The sequence below is a fragment of the Dasypus novemcinctus genome, chromosome 11, assembly GCF_030445035.2.
Source record: "Dasypus novemcinctus isolate mDasNov1 chromosome 11, mDasNov1.1.hap2, whole genome shotgun sequence".
In the NCBI taxonomy this organism is placed as follows: domain Eukaryota; kingdom Metazoa; phylum Chordata; class Mammalia; order Cingulata; family Dasypodidae; genus Dasypus; species Dasypus novemcinctus.
The window spans coordinates 51804382-51821067 of record NC_080683.1 but is presented as its reverse complement, the minus strand read 5'-3'; the positions used below and the strand labels follow the sequence as shown (position 1 = coordinate 51821067).

Genomic DNA, 16686 nt, shown 5'->3' with positions numbered 1-16686 from the left:
TTTTCGTCAGTTTTCACGAAATCTTCCTGTGATTAACTGTAAACAAGAATGGTTTACACCTCAAATTAGAAGCCATTAATTAGCATGACGAAGTCAACTGCAAGATACACAGATAATTTAAATGATTTAATCCTAATCACCTTGGCTAAAGTATAGTATACTCTTTCAATATCCTTCGGTAGGTTATCGATGTGTCATTAAATTACCTCCAGATCAGTTCGAGATAAAGACTAGCGTCTTTTGCTTTCACCCAGGTTTACACTATCCCTTCTTGTAAACACTTAAAAGAGCTTTAAGGTTTCTTAATCTCCAATCCCTAATTAGCCATCATTAGCCTTTTTGTAATCAGTAAAAAGAGTATCTGAAGTACAAAACAGGAGTTCGCCTTGCCCATGTAACAATAAAAAACATTTTAAAAATGTACGCTTAAGGCAATAGCAGTAATAAAAGAAATATGCAGAGGTAGCTTCAGCAAATAACGGGCTTGCAAAAATGCAAGTGCTTAACAAAAAAGCAGCCCGAACGTCTATTGCAATATACAGCACTCCAATAAATTACACAACACTTGCATAGGCTGCAGCAATAACGCAGGACAAGACTTACACAGATGCCAATCCGCAGCATTTATACACATGCACATGGCAAGAGACAGAAACCAAACACTATCATTCAACTCGGGGACTGTAGCGCGATCCCGAGTTTGCCCAGCGCGAGAGTGCTCTCTGCGTGTGTGCCTGTGTGCGCGCGTGAGAGTGAGACCCATCCTCGGGGCATTTCCCCTCTTTGGGCAGTTTTGCTTCATTTGTTTCCTATTTCTGCTACATAGAAACTAACTTCCATCTCATCTTTAGCCTGCGCCGCTGAATAGAGCCTGTGCTGCGGCTCCGTGTGCGTCAGATCCCTCCGCAGAGTCAGCCCCAGCCCCCTCCCTCCCGCGGTCGGCCTCCACAGAGAAAGCGCCTTCCAGCCAACCCGCGGCTACGGCTCCGACATCTTCTCCAACTGGAAATAAATAAATAAATCGAGCCTCGACTGGGGAGGAAGGGGTGGGGGTCGCGTCGCGCCAGTTGCGGGAGCGCTGGTGGTGAGAGACCGGAGGCACTCCTTTTTTGCGCCGGGAGGCGGGGGCACGGGCCGAAGACCTGGCCAAGCCCGGGGCCGCGAAGGCGGCGGACTTCTTTCTGTGGCGGAGGGATCCGCGGCGGAGGCGGCAGCGGCGGCCGTAGCCGCTGCCTGAGAGTTGTTGTTTCCTCCTCCTCCTCCTCCGCCTCCGCCGCCGTTGGTTGAATGGTGGAGCCGAGGTTCGGCTCGTGAACACACAGTGACAGCTATAGGGCAGGCGGCGGCACCATCCCCGCTTCCCCTCGGCGGCGGGGTGCCCCGCCGGCGACCCTGAAGTGACCCATAAACATGTCTTGTGAGAGGAAAGGCCTCTCGGAGCTGCGATCGGGTAAGTCGGGGAGATGCCGGGGCCGCTGGCACCGGGCGATTCCGCCCGCGGTCCCCCGCCCCCCCGCCGCCCGGTTGCTCAGTCTGTGTGTCTCCCCGTCCCTCTCTCCCGCGCAGAGCTCTACTTCCTCATCGCCCGATTCCTGGAAGATGGACCCTGTCAGCAGGCGGCTCAGGTACGGTGGCGCGCGACGCGGGCCGGGCCGGCGCTCGCCGCTCGCGGGCGTGGGGGAGGGCGGCGGCGGCAGCGGCGGCGGGGCCGCGGCCCGGGGCGCGGGGCTCAACTCTCCCCGCTTTGTTGTTGCAGGTGCTGATCCGCGAGGTGGCCGAGAAAGAGGTAAGGGCGGTGGCGGCCCAGCGCGTCCCGCCACCGCGCGGGCCCCTGGGCCGCTGCGCCGCCGCCGCCGCCGCCGGCGAGGCGCGGGGCGCGGGGCTCGGGGTCCCCGCCGGGGCGCGGGGCGGGCGGGGGAGGGGAGCGTGCGGGCCGGGGCCGGGGGCCGGGCTCACCGGGCGTGCTCTCCCCGCAGCTGCTGCCCCGGCGCACCGACTGGACCGGGAAGGAGCATCCCAGGACCTACCAGAACCTGGTGAGACATTCACGTCGCGGAGCAAAGAAACTTTTCCCCGAGTCGAATAAAAATTGAATTTCCCGCAATTTTTTACAGAGACAAAAACTTGGCCCCAGAACGTGAAAGCTCCAAAGGCCACGGGGAGATTTGGGAGGCCGGCGCAGGGGTAGCGGGGGGCAGTGGCCTGGGGGACCTGCACCCCGGGGCCGCAGGGGCTGCCGACAATTTATTTGTGATATTTTGTTAATGTGCTAGAAATAAAGATACGTCATGAGTGTTGTGCACTGCAAGGCCGGAGGAGGAGGGGCCGGCGCGCGCGCCCGTGCGGGCGCGGGGGCGCGCGCGAGACGGCGGCGGCGGCGGCGGGAGCGGCGGGAGGCGGGAGGCGGGAGTGCGCGCTCGTTCGCTAGCACAGCACGCGCTGCCGGCTCGGCTTTCTCCTGCCCTACACAATAGCTGGTGACTAACTGCTCCGAAGTGGCATTAGCATTTTACAAGCAGGCTATTCAGCCGCAGAGGAACCAGGGCAAGGCATTATTCTTATATTTTTTCTCTCCCGTTCCGTTTTTTTTTTCTTGAATTCATACCTGGGTTTTTTGTTGGAGGAATTCCGATGTGATGATAGGTGGCTAGCGGCACATCTAAGATTTATCAAAACATGTTTACAGAAGTCTAAAGTCTTGTGACACCCTAAAACCAGAAGTTTTAACAGCCTTTTGAAAATGCGGATTCTCGTGATATCCTTGTTCAATCAAAATTTTATTGGCGGCTACTGGAGTTGATTTTATTCGTATGTATTCGCTGTGGGATGGAACTTGGCAAAGGAAAAGTTTTTCTGTTTGTATTGGGATACACATTGTTTAATGGCTTGAAAAACGCTTGTTCCTTATTTTTGTTTTCAAAGAGAAAAATTTAGTAATTTCTAAAAATGGACTTATAAAGTGCACTTAACACTTAAGTATCGTGAGTGGAAAAGTAACATGTTTGCATACCGGAGCTAGATTTTGCGTAAACTGTTCTAAACTGTATGTGTGTTGGGCAGTTAAAATAGTCACACCGGGCAAACTAAGCCTTTGAAATATATGCTCATTGATTTTCTGTAATAGGTTTTCAGTTGCTAGTTTGAGGTAGTTATTGATGCCACTTTGACCATCAGGACTACTGAAACATATGAAAGTTTCAGCTAGCTTAGAATGAGTATCTTCCGTAAGGTGAAGGCATGGTATGATTTTGGTGGCTTTTGTTTCATTTTGGATATATAGTATATGTATAAAAATCTCTTATGCTTTAATATAAGTTGTTGAGGAATGCTCACAAGCTGTTGAAATAAGCAGTGATGTTTAAGTTTAATAAATTTGTTGGTGATTTAACAGTATATTGATTTCCACACTTTATTAGGTTTCAGGGAGTGGTTTATGATAGATTCGTTTAATACTTGGCTAAAGTGAAGTTTTGAGTAAATTCCCAAGATTCACTAAATGCAACGTTTGAAGTTAATATTTAGGTTTGTAAGTATTTGATAAAGACTTCAGTGAATTTACGTCTTCCTTGCTATTTGAAAACATTATAAAGGTTCTAATCCGTTTTTAAGATTAATGCGTATTTTGCAAAAGTCAACTTTGCATTTATTTTAAAAACAAACCTTACGGTACTGAGAATTGTTTTCAATTTGAACACTCTTGGTAATGTTATATTTTTAAAATATGCCAAGTTATGGGAATGTCTGCTCGTCGTTAGGAATATAATTTTTTTTGGCTTAGGTTTAGATTTTACTTTTTTAGAAAGGTTTCTCAAATATGAATAAAGTGAATTTATATTCCTAGTCTCTTTATCAGATATATAAGCAGTGTCTCTATCACTACAGAATCCACTTATTTTGAATGGAAGTGTTTTTTCTGGTTTGGAATGTTTTCATCTTCTTACCAGAAGTCTTGTTGGCATACTGATGAAGTATTAAGAAGTCTCATTAGAATTAAAGTTTTTTGACTCAAAATTTCTTTTTGTTCATTCAGCATATTGTTTGTTCACTTTGTTTTTAATGGATCCACAAGCACCGTTTGAGGTGCTTCCAGATCCATCGACGTGTATATTTAGGTGTGTGGTTCCTTGATTTAATGTTATATGATTGTTTTATTGAGATTTAGTTGACTCTAAAAACATTTTATTATTTAAGAGTAGATCTTGAAATTTTATGTCCAGGTGAGCATATGTGACAGTGCCTGTAGTATTCTCTGTTGTTTTAATTTGTTCTCATAACTCAAAGAAGAAAGTTTTAATTTTGTTGTCTATTGAATATAATACTGGTTTGCAGATTATTTTGGTTAGTGAAATTTTGGTTTCAGCGGTGTCTACTACCTAGAAATGGTTTGTTGCTAGATTGATAGACTGGGCAATATTTTTAAATGAGAGAGTTTATATGTTAGGTTGAAATTTCTGGGAAACATCAAATTATAGCTCTTTAGGCTGGGGTGTGATATTTGTGAGTTTAAAAGTAGGCATAGGTCAGCATCTGCAGTCATCCTACAGATAGGATTACAGTGAGTCTTGAAGAGAAATGTGGAGATTTTAGAAAAGTCTTAAAAGTTTACATGTTTTAAAAATAACATTAATACATTTATTTCAAGTGTGATTGAAAAAGGAAGCAATCTGAGGATTTCTTTTTTTGGTAATGTAAAACATGACTAATTAGTCCTACCTAATAGAAGATTTAAAACATTTTAAACGAAATGAATGGAATTTGATAGGAAGTTATATTTTTCTTTGGCTTTATGGTATAGGTTTTTAGCAGATTATGTATATTTTAAAAATATTTTGATTTTGAAAACAAAAGGATGTGTTCCAAGCTTTTATCAGAATTTTAATTTTTTAAATGGAGTCAATCATAGGCAAACTTTATACAATAAGAACAATTGAATTAGCTTTTTGGAGGAAGAAAGTATTTGTCATTTATTTATTTACTTAATTTGTATAAGTAAACCTAAGTTGTTTATAAAGTCTGCTTTCCAATTGTTAACCTTAATTAGTGGGGATTTCATATATTAATGAACTCGAGGCAAAATGTTTAAGCACCTTTTTACCTTTTTTAGGACTCTGAGTATATTTCTTATAAGACATTTTGCTTTAGAAATGGGGTCATGTTTTCCTAATCTGTTAAAGTAATATAATTATCACTTTTTTTTTTAGTAGTGACATTTGCTTTTTTTAATTCCAGTTTATTAGAAATCTTTCTATTCAAGTGAAAGGATTAGGAGTCAGGATATCTGGGTTAATGGTCTTTGCCCTGTGTACAGTTAGCATGCATGTAAGTAACCTGGGGCAAGTAATGGGATTTTTCTGAGCCCCAATTCTCTTATTTGTGTAATAACTAGATAGAAATTCTTTTAGTATGAAAATCTGTGGTTTTGAACTAAACTAGCAATAATAATGTCTGTAAGACTTTGGTTCTTTAAGTTTAATCTTCCAAAATACGCAAAAATATGTCTAGAGAAATTGTTGTACAGACTTGAAAATTGTGTACGTGCTTTTCATAGTGTCATTCTTGGTGTTGGTAGCATCATTTTTCCTTGCAAAGGTGATTTTTGAGCCACTGCCCTCTTTTCTCTGTCGTATGTTTAACTACTAATTTTCATAAATCATTGGAGGTCTCCAATTAGGAGATAAATAGGAACTATGAATAGAATTTATTTAAGTATATAGCTTAGATGTACATTTACTTAGAATATGCTAATTAATGTGGAAGTTAAGGTAGTTTAGGGAAAAAATATATAACATATTAAATGATTTTGAACCAGAGGTTCCTAAAGATGATATCGTACTTTCAAGACTTTACTTGGATAATTTTCTTTTTTCTTCCTTCCCTCCCTCCTCCCTCTTTTTTCTCTCTCCTCTCTCTCTCTCTTTTGCCATATAATGCCAAATTAAATGTATGTGGTAGATTTAAATTTTTAATTTTTCCTTTTTTTAACAAAGATCAATGAAATAGTAAGTTCTGGTTGGCAGTCTCTAAAACAGGACCTTAATGTCCTACAGTTATTATAATTATGAGTAAAAATAGTTAATAAGAAGTACTGTGAATAATCCCATTTAAAATAACTATTCCCGTTTATTGTACTTTAACTTCAGGAAAGTTAGGCATTAAACTAAGTGTATTAGGGAAAAAATGAACTGACTTTTAAAGGCTATTTAAATTGCCTTTGTAGTTATATCTAAAAGTGAGGAAGGCCATTATGTAATAAGAATCAAATTTAAAATTTTTGAAGTAGATTTTAAATATGTGAAGATCTTTAGTTTTTTATTTTTTTGTGAGGTTGTATTGGTGAAATTGTGATCGTTTTGTGAAAATTAATTACTTTGGAATTATTAAGTATGTATTGAGCATATGGAACATATGGACTGGTCTATGGAAGAGTAAGTATTTCATAACAGATTGGGAAAACTGATAATACTTTTTTTTTAATGTAATTTGGGAACGTAGGGGTACCAAAAAATCAAAACACAGTATTGAACAATGAAATGTATGTCTGAGAACATTTGGTCATTTTAACAAAATTTGCCTCCCACACAGAAGCAGCCTTATGTGACCTGGGGAGTCAGATAAAAAATGATGGTCAGATGAGAAATTTTTGACTATAAGAAAATTTAGGTAGCATCATATTCTGATGCAGCTTCTGCTTAAGTTTATGCTATAAGCCCTAGTTTATTCTCTAAATTTTTCTTAAAGATGGTAGCACGAATGATAACCAGCTGCAAGGAAACACATAAAGAATCCCTGTAACTTGAACTCCAGATGGCCTGTGGTCATGATGGCATGACCCATTTGATCTCTGTCATGGATAGAGAACAAGCATGTAGTCTGTTTTGGTAAAAGTTACAGTGTAAATGCTAGAAATAATTACCTTTACTTGTGTCATTTGATTCTGGTTTAGTTTTTTTTGAGTGTGGAAACACTAAATTCTAGTAAACTTGGTAAAACATGCATTTTCTGAAACAACTTCACTGCCATTGTATGTGAAGTATTAGTTTAGTTACCTTAAATACTGTTTGAAACTGAAACATTATTAAAAATGAAAGTGGTTGTTCCCCTTAGATTATTTACATTGGCATTTTAAGAGTAAAGTTGAGAAATTTTTCCATTTTTCAATTAGTTTTTCAATAGGTTCCTAGATTTGCGCTTTAAATTATAGTTTACGAAGTAAATAATGTTTTAAAGGAGATTTCTTAATTGCACAAATTTTGCTTAGCATATATTACTTGATTAAAAATAAAACTTGAACTGTGTTATTTAAAAAGTCAAACATTGTATTTTGAATTATTTTTTATAGAGCATCACTACTTTGTGGTTTATGGAACCCTTACTGTTGAATAGTAATTTTTTCTGTTTTAGTGAAATGTCAGATTATGCTGAATAAAATTTGGAAGAGTATAGTATTTTCTTTAAATACAGATTTGTATTGATAAACTTCCAGTAATGCAAACTGAATTATCTAAGTGAATTCTTAATGGTTAACTAAATTCTGAATATGACAGTCTTTCAAGTATGTTTATTTGCAATTAGTGTAAGAGTAAATAGACCACCATGATTAATTTCAACACAATAATTACATGTATTAGTTATATCATAATTATATTAATTGTAAGTATTAATTACAATGAAATTGTAAGCATCAAAGCATCATTCTGAGAGTAGTTACTATCTTACAGGGTTTGACTTGAAAATGGCCATATGTGTTGTGTGAAGTTTTTAATTATCAAACTAGTTTAACATTGAGGAAAACTAAAGTCTGAGAAGGAAACTAATACTGTTTATCCTACTTTCTAACTATATGACTTTGGACAAGCTACATAACCTTCGTACTTCACTTTAACTTACTTGTATGATATAGGGAAAATGTTTATTTACTTGTAAAGATTAAATGAATTTTGAGAACATATGGCACAAAGTAAATACTCCAGATTTTTTGGTGTGAGGAAGCTATTACAGTTAAAAAAGCCTCAGAAAATGCAAATGTGTTTTATAGATTGTAGATGTGAATTAATCTATGCTTTGTTATATGGTAATAAATATTATAAGATGGGAAGTTTTGGGAATTCTAAAATTTTTAATAATAGGCCTTATAGAGTGTTTAAATTGGAAATAGGACTTTTTATTAGTGATTTTGTTTAAATTCTAGAATTCATAAAAATTAAGAAGGATACCCCTTTGACTGGCCTTTTAGAACTCAAAGAGTTTATAACTCAAGAGTTACAGTAGAGAACAGGAGCAGTCAACCTTTTATCTCTGACAAAATTATAAGAATTGTGTGAGAAGATTTGAAAAACTGACTTTTAAAACTAACCAAGTGTTTAAGATGAAATAAGACTGACTGTGGACCATTCATTAAGAAACTTGTTTCTAAAGTGGAAGAGAGGGAATTGGGGTGGTGTGGTCATGGATACAGAGGCCAGGCTGGTTTCTTCTTTCCTTAAGGGTTGGAAGCAAAGGGAGCATCTTTAAATACAGGTGGTAAGGGGAAGGTGGTAGTTGTGAGGGAGTTGGTGACCAAATAGGAGTGTAGAGAACTAATTTATAGTGTAGGATTTGTGATGTTAGAAGACAGGATTCAAAACATAGGTGGAGAGATTGAATCTTAGATACTAAAATCAACTATGTTAATAGAGTTCAGGTATATATGAGTTTATGGATTTGTTGGGTAGAAACAAAGTTACGTTTTTGTTTTTGTTTTCCCCCTGAAGTAGGCTAGGTCATCTGCTGAGAAAGTGGGTGAGAAAGTGGGTGGGGGAGAGGACTTAAGAGTTTATCTCTTGGGAAAGAGAGGATAATATAGAGCAGTGTTAGCCTGATTCTACCTCCCTTTTCTGAGGCCCCTTTGATTGAGGTACCTCTGGGACTCTTAAGAGGGAGTAAATATAGCATCAAGCATTGAGATCTCTCTTTCCTCATGTCACTCAAGTATGTATATTTTCAGAGTATCTGAAATTTGATCTGTTTTGACGAAAATTTTATTTGAGGAAATGTTATGTGGCTTTAAAAAATGTTTTAGAACTATTGGAATTAAAGAATTATACCATATAAATAAATGTAAAGTAGAAATTTTTTACTGCATCTCTTTTTGTTTGCCAAGTCAGGCACTAGTAAAATGTTTTGAGTTTTTTGGGGAGTGGGAAAGCTGGTAGTTTCTTAATATTCTCATGTGTTTATCTAAACTAATGATTCACTAAGTGTAAGTACTACATTAGGCACAGAGTATGTAGAGGTAAACAATATCTAATCCCATGTCTTATGTAGAACATGGACAAGTAAACTAGCAGTTTTAGTATCTTACAGAGGTTTCATGAACCACAAAGACAGGGCAGCTAGTGGTCTGATCTATGTCTGTATTTCTTTGAGGAAGAATATCATAGCTGTTAATAGATATTCACTGAAGTCTAGGTTTCAAAATATATTAAGAACAATTAATACAGTATAAGTACTACAACAATGTCTTGGGGGATGAAGGGACATTTGGGAAGGAGTATAATTTTCAGTGGGTACTATGGCGTATCCAAAAGGGGCAGACATGGTGAAACAGGTTTACTTGGAGATGAAATTCCTTATGATAAGCAATTCATATGGAGCCATAAACTGAGATGTGAAGTAGGTGTGGAGGTGCGCAAGTGAAGTATTTCTACCAGAAGGTGATCAGTTTATATAAAGTCTCAAAAGCCAGAGAGCCTGATAACTTATCACCTGAAAATATATCTTGTGACTTTACCATGAAAGTTGATTTTTAAAAATTGAAATATAGTAAATCACCTAAGATTTAGTCAGAAAAAGTGGATTCATAATATTTTATAAAAAGGTACAATTCTGTGATAAGAATTTTCAGGTTTACTACTTGAAAATGTAGTTTTCCAGAAGACCCTTTAGCACAAGAATCATAAAATTGAAGCTAATAAGTAATGAACTTCATCTTGTTAGATAGATTTTTAAAAGAAATTTTGGTCAGTTTAACATGCCACATTAAAATATTCATATATAGATTTAGAACTACAAAGGAGCTTATAAATAATTTAGACTTTAAATTATTTTGAAGGAGATTATAGTATAAGGTGTAAATAAATTTTAAAAATTCATTTTGGTATATATCCTTCTAATCTTTTTTTATTTTATTTAGCTGGTCATATTAGTGTTTGCTAAAGTAGCTTCTGACTAAAGATGATAGATATTATTAGGGAAAAGGGGATTTGGAAGCTAAATGAGTTTGGGAAATTGTGGGTTAAACAATTAGTTTTCTTCTCAGGATTTCTCAAAGGCTTTAATATCAGAATTGTATTAATCAAGCTTCTTAAGAGAAACTTTGTGAATCGTCTGGAAATATTCATTCTGCTAGTACTTACTGACCACCTACTGTATACCAGGCTCATAGTATTTTAAATGATCTAAGTGTGACAGCATGATTTCATGCTGTCTCTATGACAGGAGTGTATTATAAAGAATAATGTATGTTCTTCTCAATTGGCTATAGCTTAGAATAAAGACTTTGCCAACCTTTATGATTTATCTCTCTTCCCCAAATCAGTCTTATCACAAGGAATTTCGTACCAAAGTTGCCACTACATAATGAACTTGAGTAACAGTTCTTAAACTTTTTGGTCTTAGGACCCTTCCCTTAACACTAATAAAAATTATTGAGGATCCCAAGGAATTTTGTATGTGGATTATAATCTATTGGTATTTTCATCATATCTGTATCTATGTTCAGTTTTGTGCTATCACAGCCCATGTGGCCTCTGGAATACTCATGAGGAATGGGAGCAAAAAAAAAAGGCAAAAAAGGTTTTAATAGATTTTTGACCTCAGGGACCTCCCAAGAGTTCCTACAACATACTTTGAGAACTGTTGAAATATAGAGTATTTAGGTACTATGTTGGGAAATTTTTTAACTTGGTCCCTAACTATAAAGTGATAAATTGTATACCTTAGTTTTTCTTATTCATTTTAGATTATTCTGCTGATATTATTTTTTACTAAAAGACTTTTGAGATGGGTAATAAAAATTTTAACATTTCTGTTCATGATTTCAAACTCTAGCATAAATTAATCAGTATTTTGAAGTTGCTCTAAAAGCTTTCAGACATTTTTGAGTATGTAGATTGATTTTATAATCAAAACTTGTTTAAGCAATAGTTGGAATTTTTGGTAAATTATAAAGTTCATGTTTCATTTTAAGTGTTCTTAACTTTTATAATGAGAAGATGAATTCTTAAGTTTCTTTCATCCTTAGTTTTGAAGATTTTCTTTATAAAACCAAGGGCACGAAATATTTATTGTATTAATTTTATAGTTGGTTTTATTATTGCTTAAAAGTTTTTGAAAATTCAAATGTTAAACTGAAACTTGTCATTTTAGGTTATAATGCTATATATAGTTTATCACTGATCTATATGGCAGTTGAGCAGGATCTGTTATAACTTGCCATATTTAGTTTACATTGATTCTTTAGCTTTTTTAACCCTCTGCAGTGGCTTAAATTAATAGTTGCAGTAGCTATTTTATTCTGAGTCAAGTGGTTTCACAGAATAAAGGTGAGCTTTCCCCCTAAGAAAAATGAAATGTTGACCAGCTAGACCAAATTAGTATATTTTAAAAAATGTTTTAATGTTCTATCGGATTAAAAACTTTAGGGAGTATTGATAACAAAGAATTCTATCACTTTCTTTAGCAAATATTTTTATATTGTCTTTTATATTAATAGGTGAAATATTATAGACATTTAGCACCTGATCACTTGCTGCAGATATGTCATCGACTAGGACCTCTTCTTGAACAAGAAATTCCTCAGAGTGTTCCTGGAGTACAAACTTTATTAGGAGCTGGAAGACAGTCCTTGCTACGTACAAATAAAAGTATGAAAACTTTCTATTAGGATATAGACATTTTTCTCTTTTTATCTTTGTGTCCTATCTTTGTATGCATAAAAATGTGTGTGTTTAATAGGCTGCAAGCATGTTGTGTGGAAGGGATCTGCTCTGGCTGCATTGCATTGTGGAAGACCACCCGAGTCACCAATTAACTATGGCAGCCCACCCAGTATTGGTGAGTTCTTAGAGTTCATTGCTTAATTGATAGTGTCTTGGTAAATGGCTTTTAAAAATAAAGAAAAAATTTTTTTGTTTACTCTGAAACCAGAGAACTTCAAATCATGTACGTTAGCATTAAATGAGGAAAAAGCTTGGTGAACTATCGGATTTTTTCTTATAATTAGTGATGTAGTGAATAAATATCACTAATGAGTAATCACAAATTTTATAACTTTGGCATTTTATTTTTACAAAAATGGTGTTTATTAAAATATGTATTATTTACTTGGCTTGGTGGGCAAAGTTTCGTAATTGAGCTTAGTTGTAATGGTAGAAAACAAAATAGTTTGATTTTCTTTTAAGAACTGAATTTTTTTTTTTTGCCTTTAAGTTTTCAAAGAAGGAAAACTAATGTAGATATGTCTTCCTCTTGAAATGTGTCCTTGATTATCCCTTTCACCTCTAATCACCTGTGTCGTCTTGCCTGGATTACCATGGCATCCAGACTAGTCTTACATGCTTTTAGTGTCTCCTTCCTTCCTACCACTTCAAACTGTGTAACACTGTAATAGTAATTGTATTCCATTCTGTCTTTGTTGTGTCACTCTTTTGCTCAAGTTGTATAAAGAGGTTGATTATTTTAATGGTGTTATGTTTTTCAACCACCAAGTCTAAATTCCTCTACCTGATTTTCAGAACCTTTATATTTTAATCATAATCTCTCCTCCCTTTGCCAGGAATGTTATTTTCATGAAATCTGCCTATCTAAATCTTTCTTTCTTCTTTCTTTCTTTGGTACTTATTATACTGATACTCAGTGTCACAGTTTTGCATAACTTTTTTTTGTCTAGTGTTTGTATATTATATCTTTTTCCATCATTTTCTTTCAGCCTTTTTGTATCCTATTTTTAATATCTTGAAAATAGCATTGAAATGGTTTTAAAAGAACAATATTACAATCTTTTAGTTTTATCCTTGTGTAGTCTTTTATGTATAATATTGGTATATTTGGGTCTAAATCTTCAAACTGTTGCTGATTTGAAGGTGATCTCTTTGGTTACTTTTAGAATTTTCTTTTTCTGTTTGATTTTCTACAGGTTGGCTATGATATGTCTTTCTTTGAGATTTATTAGGCTTCTTTAAGTCTTTTACAGACTGAAAAGTTCTTAGCCATTACCTTTTAAAATAATGTTTCTGCTTCATTATCTTTCTCCTCTTGTGGAACTCCAGTTAAACGAATATTAGCGTTTCTCACTTTATAGTCTCTATTATCCCCTCTTCTGTATTTTCCATCTTTTCTTCTCTGTGATGCATACTGGATAGTTTCCTCTAATCTGTTTTCCAAAGGTCATGCTTTTCAGCACTGAGGTATCCTATGTGATATTTGCATAATGGATAATCATGCATCATCATGTGTTTTTAAACATATTTTCTTGGTTAAATTCTAATTCCTATACATAATCTTACTATAATGAGCAACTATTAAGAACAAGAAAAGATTTGTGACACTAAGTAATGAGAAAATTATACTGGGGAGTAGAATAGTTTTCCTGAAAGGAGGGGAAAGTGAAGTATTATTGGAGATTTCCACTTTAGGGGGAAAGCATATATTCTTTTTGGAAAACTGCATTTTCATATAATAAGGGGAATATGTTATGTTTGATCTTTCAACACATTGCCAGCAACCTGTGGTAGGTAGGAAAGTATAAGAATTATGAATGATAACTTTATTCTTAACATTTGCTGGGTGAGCAGTTAATTTGTGTCAGGCATCATTCTAAGCACTTTTCATGTATTTTCTCCTTTAAGCCATTAAACAGTTTGTAGATAGGAATTCTTATGCTTATTTTATAGGTAAGAAAACTGAAGAATGGAGAATTTTGGTAACTAGATCAAGGGCACTCATTTAGTAAGTCATGTAGTCAGGATTCAGTCCAGGCTTTCAGACCCCATTGTGCTGTTCCTTATTCCCAGTAAGTTAAACTTTCTGACAGTAACACTTGGCATTTAATAAAAACAATAAAATTGGTCTTAGTAATTTTTTTAGAAGATATGTATTAAATCATGTAAAATATTTTAGGCTAAGTCATTGATGATAATATCACTAATATGGCCAACATGAATATAGGGAATACACATATGGCAAAAATATCCTGGTTTTGTGTCAGAGCACAGAAGTGAAGTTTGACTGGTACTTTCAGATAGTGAAATTAATTACCAATCAGATAATTGTTTACCTTTCTGAAGTACCTTATTTCACTTTCTGGATTTAAAATAAAAGTTATCTTTTTCCCCTCTTCTGTTCAGTTTTCATGCAAATCTTAGCTCTTTATACTAAGAAACACCTGTACTAGAGCACCAGTTTTGCCATTTTTTTCTTTTTTGTATTTACATGTATTTGTTGAAACCACTCAAGAGAAGCTGGAACTAATCAAAATGATTAGACTTATTATAGTGATCGTTTAATATCATGTCTTGTCAGATTCATCCTGGTAGTATAGTTTGTCTTATCATCCCTATAAATAGTTGTGAGTGATATGATGGTAATGGAAAGAAAAACATTCATCAGGTTTCTTTGCAGAATAATTAGCCTATAATGATACAGTGTATTATTTCAAGCTATCAGAGGGGGTGGGTCAAAATTTTTTAAAAAAATGAATATTTGTAGTACTGGCTTATTTTTTCTTTTGTTGATTCTCCTTTGCCATTTTCTATCTGGTTACCTTAAAGGATTCCTTTGCTCTTTCTTTGGTATCACCATGTGTTAAGAGAAGTGAGAAAAAAACTTATCACAGCCTTTTTAGCTTTTCTTAAACTGTAGATTTACGTATTTAATATAGATGTAAATATTTAAGTTTTGACAAACATTTGGAGTCAAAATTTTTAAAAATAAATTCCTGGGAAGCGGACTTGGCCCAATGGATAGGGCATCCGCCTACCACATGGGAGGTCAGCGGTTCAAACCCTGGCCTCCTTGACCTATGTGGAGCTGGCCCATGTGCAGTGCTGATGCGCACGAGGAGTGCCCTGCCACGCAGGTGTGTCCCCTGCATAGGGGAGCCCCATGCGCAAGGAGTGTACCCCATAAGGAGAGCCTCCCAGTGCGAAAGAAAGGGCAGCCTGCCCAGGAATGGTGCCGCATACATGGAGAGCTGACACAACAAGATGACGCAACAAAAAGAAATACAGATTCTCAGTGCTGCTGATAAGGATAGAAGCGGTCACAGAACACACAGGTCACAGAACACACAGCGAATGGACACCGAGAACAGATAACGGGGGTGGGGGCGGGGAAATAAATAACTTACTTACTTAAAGGTACACAGGTAGTCCAGATTTCCTGTATATTACAATATTGTGTATTCCTAATACAATTTTATGTTACCTGGTACATTTCTCAAAACTAGGAAACCAACATTGGTAAATTGCTAAGAACTAAACACTGGATTTATTCAGGTTTCATCAAAATTTTCCATTTATTACCTTTTCCTATTCCAGAATCCAGTTCAGGATACTATAATTGCTTATAGGGTTTGTTCATTTTTTTATTGAAGAAACTTCTTGCTGTAACTCAGAGGATTATTGAAGATCAGTGTAGTGGCTAAATTGGATTTTTCTTTATTAAATTATATTTTCAGGCTCTTTGCTAACTATTGGACCTCTGTATTTGGATATCTCACATTTGTCTCAAACTTAAAAATTTCTGAAACTGAGCTTTTGACTGTCTAGAATAAAACTATTCTAAACCAGAAACCTGGAAGTCATTTTTAGACTCGTTCGTTTCTTAAGTCTATTCAAGCTTGTGTATCCTATTCTACTCTCTTGAAAGAATCTTTTCCATTACCATCGCCACTGTCACATTTCAGGCCTTGTTACTTCTTGCCTGGAATTCTGCATCAGTCATTCATTTACCAAGTAAATATTTAGTCCTCTATTTATATCAGGCACTGGGCTAGGATATGGAGTTGCAGGGTAGACCAGGACATGGACTTTTTTTCTAAGACTTAGAGGGTACCTGATTGCCTACCTCCAGTCTCATTACTGTCCCAGCATTTAGCTCTCAACCAGGGTTCTCAACATTGGATATGACATTTTCGGCCATGTAATTCATTTTTTGTAGGTGGCTGTCCTGTGTGTCATAGAATGTTTAGCAGCTATCCTGGCCTATACCTACTAAATACTAGTAATACCCTCCCTGTTGTGATAACCAGAAATGCCTCCAGATGGTGCCAGATGTTCCCTGGGGACAAAATTTCCTTCAATTGAGAAGTTGCTGTAAATTTTCTAAAATGCAAATGTGATCATGTAGTGATCTCTCCTTCCCTTCAGTAACTTTGAGTATTCTCAGCCCTTTGAATGGAGTGGGTATACTCATTAGCACTGACCTTTTCTCACTTTTCTTGCTGCTATCTCACCTTTACCTTGTGCTGAATAAACGAGGCTCTTTGTTCATTTATTTATCTCTGCACAGTGCTTTGTTTCTCTCTGGAATGTCCCTCTCTTTGTCTATTCTATGAACATCTGTCCTTTGTAGCTTAAATGTCACTGAGCAGAATTAAGTGCTTATTCTTGTCTCTGCTGTGGCTTTTATCACATGGTTGTGACAATA

At 36.5% G+C, this 16686-nt stretch overlaps 1 protein-coding gene across 3 annotated transcripts in view; it reads left to right on the top strand.

Moving 5' to 3' along the window:
* The first annotated feature begins 947 nt into the window (after positions 1-947).
* The window catches only part of PHIP (pleckstrin homology domain interacting protein), a 138220-nt gene continuing 122481 nt past the window's right edge, over positions 948-16686 (top strand). For 2 of the 3 annotated variants that reach the window (XM_058307067.2, XM_058307065.2), the window contains exons 1-6: positions 948-1450; positions 1567-1625; positions 1757-1786; positions 1977-2036; positions 11753-11903; positions 11995-12093. In XM_058307067.2, coding sequence (XP_058163050.1) covers positions 1411-1450; positions 1567-1625; positions 1757-1786; positions 1977-2036; positions 11753-11903; positions 11995-12093 — 439 coding nt within the window. In that variant the 5' untranslated portion in view covers positions 948-1410. The remainder of the gene's footprint in view (positions 1451-1566; positions 1626-1756; positions 1787-1976; positions 2037-11752; positions 11904-11994; positions 12094-16686) is intronic. The other variant, XM_058307066.2, reaches the window with a different exon arrangement.